A 9,409-nucleotide genomic window follows, 5' to 3' on the forward strand; every position below is an offset into this window, starting at 1 on the left:
ATGACAAGTCAAAAGTCATTGTTTGAATCTTATGTATTCTTAAAATCTCGTAGATATTTGTCACGCTGTTTTGCACCGATCTGCTTCCTTCTCCCCCGCGACTTTTCTTCAAAATCGGATTGCGTACTCTGAGTTATTCAGTACGCTCTTATTGCACCGAGTAAACTCAATTGGGCCCACCTTAAATGTACGCGGTCTATCCACACCATTCATCCATTTTTCTATTTAATTTAAGGGGTCGAGCCAAAAATTGAAACATATCCAAAGATCAAGTAGATCATACCACTGGAAACAGTGGGGATAATGATCTCCACCGTTAAAACCTTTCTAGGCCCCAAATTAATGTTTATTTGACATCCAACCTGTTCATAAGATCGTACAGATATGGATGAAGGGAAAAGAAAAATATAGGCTTGATCCAAAACTTATGTCGCCTCGAAGAATTTTCCAACGGTAGACGTTCAGGTAAAATTTTTACAGTGGTGTGGTCCATTTGAACACTGTATGACTCATTTTTGGGCTCAAGATTTAAAATTATCTATTAAAATGGATGGACGGAGCGGATAAAATACATAAATCATGGTGGACCTCACAGAGTTTACTCAGTACGCTAAGCGTAGTGAGTTACTCACTACGCAATCCGCTTCCCATTTCTACTGGGCTTGACCATTCCCTTTGGTTCTGAATTTCCAGATGATTATCTATCATCAGAGCAAACTTCTTTTTAGCTTTCTTCCTTTCACCCACTAAATTATTTTCTCATGGCCGATGGACTTGTTCCATCGGTTCTTGGTTCCTTGAATTCCATCCTCCTATCCGAGATAGGATCCGTGTTGTCCTGTCGCCAAGAGCTACAAGATCTTTCTAGTGCGTTCAAAGCCATTCAAGCCGTTCTTCGCGATGCTGAGAGGAAACGGAGAAAGGAAGAAGCTCTGAGCGACTGGCTGGAGAAGATCAAAGATGTGGCCTATGACGTGGAAGACTTGCTGGACCAGTACAAAGCCGAATCCCTCAGACATGAAAATGAAGAGAGCGGAATCCCACCTTTTGCAAAGCGGGTATGTAACTCTGCCTTACGTACTCTTAGTGTAGATGAAACAGTCGATGAACTGGGCTTTCATGTTAAATTGGGCATTGAGATGAGGCGTAGTTTAAAAAATGTTAGAGAAAGGCTCAATGCTATATGTAGTGAGAAGTCTAACTTTCATTTGGAAGAGAGCATAGATAGCAAGATGGAGATGGAGATGGTGGAGAGGAAAACTAGTTCCTTGGTTGATGAAACGGAGATTATTGGTAGGACTCCAGATAAGGACAGGATCATACGCTGGTTGGTAAGTAACAGTGGTCGTGTCCGCAACGAGATTCCCGTTATTTCTATAATTGGTTCAGGGGGAGTAGGAAAGACTGCTCTCGCTCAATTAATATACAATGACCAGCGAGTTATTGGGCACTTCTCGAAAATGATGTGGGTCCATGTTTCAGATAATTTTAATGAGACTAAGATTTGTAATGCAATTATTGAAGCGGTGGAGGGTCAGCCTCCTCCTGATTTCTTGGAATGGCAAATGGTGCAAAATCATCTACGGAATGTCTTGAAAGGAGAGCAATATTTTCTTGTGCTTGATGACATCTGGAATGAAGATGAAGACAAGTGGGATAAATTGAGGCTTCCTTTGAAAGATGGGGATATTGGAAGTAGAATTTTGATCACCACTCGCAATGAAACCGTCGTAAAAACTATGCGGACTACGAAGTGGCATGAACTGGCACCCCTATTAGAAAGCGATTCTTGGTCATTGTTCAGTCACATTGCTTTTGGGGAAAGAAAAACAGAGGAATGTGCAGAGTTTGAAGAAATTGGGAAAGAAATTGCAAGAAAATGTGACAGAATACCTCTTATTATAAAGAGAATAGCAAATGTGTTGCGTTTCCAGAGGACGAAAAGGGAGTGGGAGCTTGTGTTGGAGACTGAAACGTGGGATTTTCCAAATGTTACAAGAGGTCTTCAATTAAGCTATGAAAATATGCCTCCTTATTTGAAGCGTTGCTTTGCCTTTTGTTCTATATTTCCAAAGGATCATGTTATAGAGAGGGAGACACTAATCAAGTTGTGGATGGCCCAGGACTTTCTTCCAGAGGAAAGTGCAGCAATGGAAAGTATAGGTGATGGGTATTTTTACGATTTACTAGGGCGATCCTTGTTTGATGCTCCAATAACAGATTGCTTTGGCAATATCATGCACTGTAAGATGATGGATATTGTTCATGACTTCTTCCAAACTGTCATGAGAGAATGCTATACCGTGAACATGGAATTGTCAAACAACATCCCCCTGCATGTGCGCCATGTCTCATTGAAATGCAGTGACGATTTATCTTCAATTCCAGGAAACTTGTGCAAAGCGAAGAATCTGCGCACGCTCCTGTTCATTGGGTGGTCAAGAATCACTGTGCTGGCTGATGATTTTTTTGAAAATTTCAGGTGCCTCAGAGCATTAGATTTGAGTGGTACAAAATGTTCTCATCTTCCAAAGTCCTTGAAGAACTTGAAACTTTTAAGATACCTCAACTTATCTGCTACTGAAGTTGCGTTGCTGCCTGATTTCATATGCGGACTGTATTTGTTGCAAACCTTGAAACTTAATGCGTGCGGCCAACTGCCTGAACTTCCCAAAGAGATGTGGAAACTTGCGAGGCTAAGACATCTGGAAATTGAAAATACCTGGCAATTGCAGGCTTTACCCCATGGGATTGGAAGATTAACTTCACTTAGAACATTGTCAAAGTTTATTGTTGGGAAAGGGATGGAATGCAGGATTGGGGAACTTAAAAACCTCAATCTCCTCCAAGGAAAGTTAGCAATATACCATTTGGAGAGGGTGTTAAATGAGAGTGATGCCATGGAAGCAGAACTAATGAATAAGAAACACCTTCGCCACTTGGAATTGTATTTTGGCCGGGGACTGTCAGCACTAGTGTTTGGAAGTTCAGAAATGTCAGTTGGGATTAAAGAAAAGATCAGTGAGGGTGTGTTGCAAGGCCTTCGGCCCCATACAATTCTAGAAGAGCTGAATATATCAGGTTACATGGGATTGAAATTCCCGGGATGGATGGAAGATGCATTGTTCTCCAACCTAGTTAATGTGACTCTTCGTAACTGCCATGACTGCATAAAACTACCAGCACTTGGGACACTACCATCCCTTAAATACCTTATCATAGCAGAAGTGACTAAGGTGGAATTCATCGGTCCGGAGTTCTACGGGAACATCGATGGTAGAGACGTAACAGGTGCAGCTCCAGCATTCCCCAAGTTGGAGACACTCGTTTTGAATGGAATGGCTACTTTGAGGGAGTGGGTTGCGAGACCAGATGGAGGAATGCCGTCTCTCCTTGAACTACGTATTGCAAAATGCCCCATGTTAATGAAAGTGCCCTTATTCCTTCATGGTAAACTGTGGAAAGTAAATATTGAATTACCAAGCAAATACTGGACATCGTGCATTTCAGAATCTGTCGAGTGTTTGGTTGTAGACATCATCAAGGGCAACCATGGGTTAATCAGAAACAACGACAGGCTCCACATCAGAGACATCGATATGATCCACCTGCCGTTATATTGCAACCTCAAGTACTTGGTGATTGAAAACTCACCATATTTCGAGTTTCCCGTTGGGATACAAAAACTCTGTGGGCTACAGATACTCCACGTTACAAACTGCCGAAAACTGACACACCTGCCTAAAGAGCTCAGAGACCTCTGTAACCTTCGTCAACTGAAGGTCATGCACTGTCCAAATTTAGAAAAATGGTGTGGAAAATATGCAGAGGACGATCAGCAACTAGCAATGTCACACATCCCTAATATCTGGATCGGCAACCGAGAGATCAAGCGAGATGGGCAAGAAATCTCTGGACATGAAGGTAAGAGTCATTTAGTACTTCTCTTTTCGATTCCTGCATTGCATCTGTACTTGCTCCACACATCAAAATATGGCCACTCCCGTGCATATCCAATCCGGTCATCAGGTTCGCAAAGTATCTAGGCATGAAAAATGATTGGCATTTTCCTTCTTCTCTGTTTCTGGTCTCCGCACCCAGATTCCATCAAAGGTCTCTATTCGTTGCCCTTTGTCAGCCTCACCAGCACCTTTCCATCATGAACCCAGATAAAGCCAAGCTGTCGAAAAGGCATGTGGGTAGAACGTCCCAGCCATGTGCCAGGTGGGACAAACCGTCTAAAGCATCTGGCCAAAACCCAGACCATTCGATTATTGGGGAAGCCACACGTTTACAAAAGTAACGTACAACTACAAACAAACCTTTTGGAACCACGTTTCCATGGCATTTCTAAATTTGTGACACCACGATGGGGATTGTACTGAGTAACTCAGTACAGGGTAGCTCACTGAGTAAACTCTGTGATGCCCACCATGGTGTCTTTATCCATGCATGCTATTCATCTGTTTTTCGGAATAGTTTCGTAGCATTAGCACAAAATTGAAGCATATCTAAAGCTCAAGTGGACCACACCCGAAAATGAATTAGATCGCACCAATATCAATACTTTTTATTCCAAGACAAGGATTCAATCACTTACCCAACATTAAGGATACATTCGTAGTTTTTTTAATAGAAATAAGGAATGCCAATTTTTTCTAATTTTGTCATCATCTGATTGTTCTCGAATTGGTTCATTGGATGGTTCGAAATCTCACAAGGTGACAAAAGAATCAATTAAAGAGGATCTCATGATTCTAGTTAGGAATTCATTGGGTCCCTTAGGGACTGCACCTAAAATTGTAAATTTTTATTCATCTTACTATTTAATGACTCATAAATTGAATGTCTACCATTGAAATTTTCTTGGGGCACAGAAGTTTGGATCAATTCAAGGTAATATTTATGTATTTGTGTTTTCCCTTTCTAAAGGCTTGTGTCGGATTGTAATAGAGTCTGTCACAGCATTAGTAAAAATCATTAATTTTCCTTTCGTCACCACCATTGCTCACTTTATAATTTCCAATCAACCCTTTTCATAAAAAAATTTATACTCACTTTTTCTTTTTTTTTTTCACACGCACACGATGCAAACCCTTGACCTAGTGTTGAAACTCTTGTGAGTCTACCACCGGGGCAAAAGTAACGACCGGGTGGTCATCTTCGTCGAAGTATTCCAATGACAAAAGATTGTTACATAGTTTAGAAACTATAGGTGTGATACTAACGGATAGTAATTTTGACATCTCTAATCCCTATAATTTTACAAGTTGATATATATATTTATTTCCTTCTTTTGTATTACCTAATCAACATATTAGATGTCAAATAACCATTATAGTGGGCCTTAGGAGGTTTTTGACATTGAACATTCAATCACTACTGTTTTGCCATGGTGTGGTCCACCTAAGATTTAGATCTACCTCATTTTGGGATCAAGCCCTAAAATTATTTTTCAAAATGGATAGACAGCATGGATAAAATACATACATCATGGTGGGGTCCGCATAGCACTGACCACTAGCCACCTGGCTGGTGGTGGCATCACTAGCCAAACCGCGTCCATTTCCTCCTAATTCTACTCTTGCCCCACATGTCCCAAGATTCCACTTGTGTGCATCGGCCGGTCATAATAGGCACGTCAACTACTATGACAACGCTTGTTTGAAAAATGTACATGCTTGTCATAGTGGGGTAATTGTGCATGTCATCTCTCTTATATATAATGCATACCTCTTCTTTTTTCTTTTCTTTTCTTTTTTTTTTTTTTCTAGTTCCACGAGGAGCAGTGGCGGAATGACGCATCGGCCTGAGGGATTCAACTGTAGTAAAACAGGGCTTGATCTAGACATGTATAGAATGGGACATATCATATTGGAGCATTTGATAAAATAAAAAAATAAAAAATCAGGCTGTTTGGTTATCAGGGTGTCGGGCTTCTTCTTTTTCCAAAGCAGCGGACAGCCTAATAATTAAATAGCCTGAGTATTTGATCAAATGATTTGGGGATCCACCAAATACATTGAGTGTGTTGTTGGTGGAGCAACCATTAGTGGGGTTTACTAATAGAAAATATCTGTTATACATTGATGATATTGTGACATTGTATATTAAAGTGTGATTGGGTTTCGAAGACAAATGCCATATATCTCTCCACTAAGAGTGCATTTGTGATTGCCCGTTCCCCCATGAAAAGTGATCAAAGCCCTTCATCACAAGGTCTTTCTAACAGAAAATTTCTTGTCCGTCAATCACAATCTAATCACAATGTCACGGTCCTCACTCTTGCCCCGGTGGTAGACTCACAGGTCAAGGGTTCGACTGCCCGTGGGTGGACAGCGTGGGTGTGTGCGCGTGAAAACAAAAATCACAATGTCACAAATACTCTTTTATCTACGTGGTCATGCAATGGAATGGATGGATGCACCATCCCTCTCGTTGCCCATAACTCTCTCTCTCTCTCTCTCTCTCTCTCTCTCTCTCTCTCTCTCTCGTGTAAAAAATAAAAAATAAAAACAGAGAGAGAGAAGGAAACAGAGGAGAAGAGAAAGAAGAAGATGGGGCTTACTCATTATTGATCCAGACCTTGACTGCGGGCTTACTGTCACTGAACTCAGATAGTGGGCTAAAAAGATTCATCCTCTTGACTTGTGATTGATTTATGCTGGTCTCCATGTTTTTTTTTTTTTGTATTTTAGCTCCTTATTCAATCCCATTGTGCAGTTGCAGATATCAATCTACACTATCCATCAAATGATACTCCTCTTCCAATCAACACCGACGCCCGAAAGTAATAACAGTCGGTAAGGTGTGGCTGAAGGTGGAGCAACCATGGAGGTTTGTTACCACACTTCTCCCTCATTTATTTTGGATTGTAAGGCATGTATGCCAATGTGTGTTGGTGTGAAACTCTTTAACTCCAAGGACAGTATACTTTGGATTTTCAAGGCATGTAATGGTGTGAAATTCTCTACTCCAAGCACAGTAAGACTGTAATATTTGTGTTGTGTGGATGTTTCATTTGGATGTTAAGGCATGTGTCAATGTGGTCCCATGAACTGATAAACAGGTTCAGAAATGAAGAGGAGGTTACCTGGCTCTAGCAAGCTAATAAACTGATTTCAATCAACCAAGACATCAAGATGTGCCATGATTTATACTGCTTGAGCTTGCAAAATTGGATTTCGATATGTAGCCATTGATTTACCAGAGTGCATTAATGGATATTTCGTGGTAAGATTTTCATAATCTTTTAGTAATGTAATTGAGAAGAACTAGATCCCAACTCGTTTGGACATAGAAAAGTTAAAAGAACCAAAATGGGTTCTTGTCATTGGTAAGAAGAAGAAAAGGCCTTATAGCCTCTTTGTTGGAAACATTCCCTTCAATTTCTCACCAAATTTGACACAGGGATGGACATGATGAGGTCGATCACCATCTTCCTCAAGGATACATAACTACTCCGAATCCACAGAGCTTCTTTAGACTCCTCACAGAGATTCCTTGAAATCACGAGAGAAAAGAAATAAATTCTAATAAAATTGAAAATAACTTGATTGATAATTGTCTGATGTGTGTCCCTGTTACACTATTAATAAAGAAAAAAAAAACTAAAATTCATAATTACCAAAAATAAAAAAATTCTAACTCTAATAAAAATCCTAATTCTATTAAAACTCTTTTCAATCCTAATTTCTAAAAATAAAAATTTTAAATAAAATTTTACTAGAAGAGTCATATCATGATTACAAGTTATTTCTAAAAAAGAAGAAAATCTAAAAGTCTAAAAATTTTAAAAAAAATATATTAAAAAAATCAAAACTACTAAAAATAGTAATTTTTCCTTAAATTTTCATTTTTGAGCTGAAAGTGCGCATTTTCTGACAAAACGGATAGATGTGACCCATGTTGTGAGTCAGATTTCCTTGGATGGCCCGTTTCAATAAAGATTGATAGGTTATGCGCCTCGTAATGATTCTCGAATCAAAGGTTATGGCCAATTTATGGTTTACCTCACTATAAGAAAATTTACATTTACCGGCGGCCAAAACCTTCGGGTAAAGATCCCAAAAACCACCGACAAAGCCTTTGTCTGCAGCCAAATATACACCGAAAAAGGAGGTGTCGCTTATTCATTTATGGATGCCCATCATGCTTTTCTGGCAGTTTTGCTGATCGCCGCTATAGGGGGAGCTTTACCGGCGCTTCTTCTAACTACCATTGTAGACTAAAAAAGCATCGTTAAATGACATCGTTTATTATTTTTATTTGATTAAAATCTATATTTTTTTCTATATATTTGAAATCTAAAAAATATTGCACAACATAGTTAAAAATGATATTAAAATAATATTTACAATAATAAGTTGAATGGTTCCAAATACATAAAAAAATCCATCGTCCAGCTCTCATTCGCCCTTGCCTACAACCTGCAAAAGAAAATAGCAAAAAGAAATTAATTACATCCCAAATAACAAAAAAAAAAAAAAAACTATCTATAGATGTTAAATTAACAAATGAAGATAATCATCTATTCATATTCCAATCAGCACAAGGATGACAACATGACATGCATATTTTAGATATTCTGCATGAATATTTGTTTCTCCAACTTTAGGAAAGGGTAGACGTTGCCAGGATGATGCAGGATATGAAATTCAAGTATGATGTGCAAGAATTCAGTCTTAGATCATACTAATTCAGAAACAATTACACAAATTTCACATCCCACATGATAGTCCAAACATTCAATGAAAGGGGAATCTATGCGGGTCTAGGGCGACACAGGCTAGGGCTGGACCAATAAAAATTATAAGTCAAATGATGTCAAAGGGAAATAGAAATCAACCACACATGCATAAGAATCAGTGCCTAATCTAAGGGATTCCTCAATTTCAATTCAAGGAACCCTAGGGTGAAAAAAAAAAGAGGCAAATAAATTAGGACTAATGCAAACTAAAGTTAGGGTTTAGGAAATAGGAATGAAAAGAGAAAAATCAGAGGAAAACCTGACCTGGAGAAAGCTCCAGCGTGCAGATAGTGACCTGGAGCTGACGCACATGCGCGGGTGGGCCGGCCGCACATCTGATGGAAGTCCGCCTCCCCAAAGTGACAACTAGGCCTTGGTCGGCCGGGGGAGACCTCCAATTCCTCCAAGTTCGACGGCGATCCGACGTAAGGTCGATGCGTAGTTCTCCACCGAAGTTTTAGCCCTCCTACATGTCCAGATTATGAAAATTGGTTGTAGAGGGATGAATAGCTGCAAAGGCTGAAAATTTCAAAGCAATAATGATAATAAAAGATAAGGTATATGGATGGGAGAGGGTATGGATGGATGAGGATAGATGTGGCTTCACACCACGTAGTTAGCCCTTCGAAAAGGGAGGGCTTTACACCCACTTTTGAATTC

At 39.6% G+C, this 9,409-nt stretch overlaps 1 protein-coding gene across 3 annotated transcripts; it reads left to right on the forward strand.

The window, feature by feature from the left end:
* The first annotated feature begins 670 nt into the window (after positions 1 to 670).
* LOC131251519 (putative disease resistance protein RGA3) lies at positions 671 to 7,039 on the forward strand. Of its 3 annotated transcripts, none has more exons than XM_058252275.1 (2): positions 671 to 3,924; positions 6,724 to 7,039. In XM_058252275.1, the coding sequence occupies exons 1-2, from the start codon at positions 762 to 764 to the stop codon at positions 6,792 to 6,794; spliced, it is 3,234 nt and encodes a 1,077-aa protein (XP_058108258.1). In that variant the 5' UTR covers positions 671 to 761; the 3' UTR covers positions 6,795 to 7,039. The 3 variants fall into 3 exon arrangements, with proteins under 3 accessions (XP_058108258.1, XP_058108259.1, XP_058108260.1); XM_058252276.1 differs by lacking the exon at positions 6,724 to 7,039 and adding an exon at positions 5,775 to 5,813; XM_058252277.1 differs by lacking the exon at positions 6,724 to 7,039 and adding an exon at positions 5,790 to 5,808.
* Positions 7,040 to 9,409: the final 2,370 nt, after the last annotated feature.

The sequence above is a fragment of the Magnolia sinica genome, chromosome 7 (assembly GCF_029962835.1).
Source record: "Magnolia sinica isolate HGM2019 chromosome 7, MsV1, whole genome shotgun sequence".
In the NCBI taxonomy this organism is placed as follows: domain Eukaryota; kingdom Viridiplantae; phylum Streptophyta; class Magnoliopsida; order Magnoliales; family Magnoliaceae; genus Magnolia; species Magnolia sinica.

Excerpts from the sequence above, each read along its gene's own strand:
- LOC131251519 (XM_058252275.1), top strand. The coding sequence starts at position 762 with ATGGCCGATGGACTTGTTCCATCGGTTCTTGGTTCCTTGAATTCCATC. Across the intron at positions 3,925-6,723 it reads AGAAATCTCTGGACATGAAG|TTGCAGATATCAATCTACAC; the intron begins GTAAGAGTCATT and ends CCCATTGTGCAG.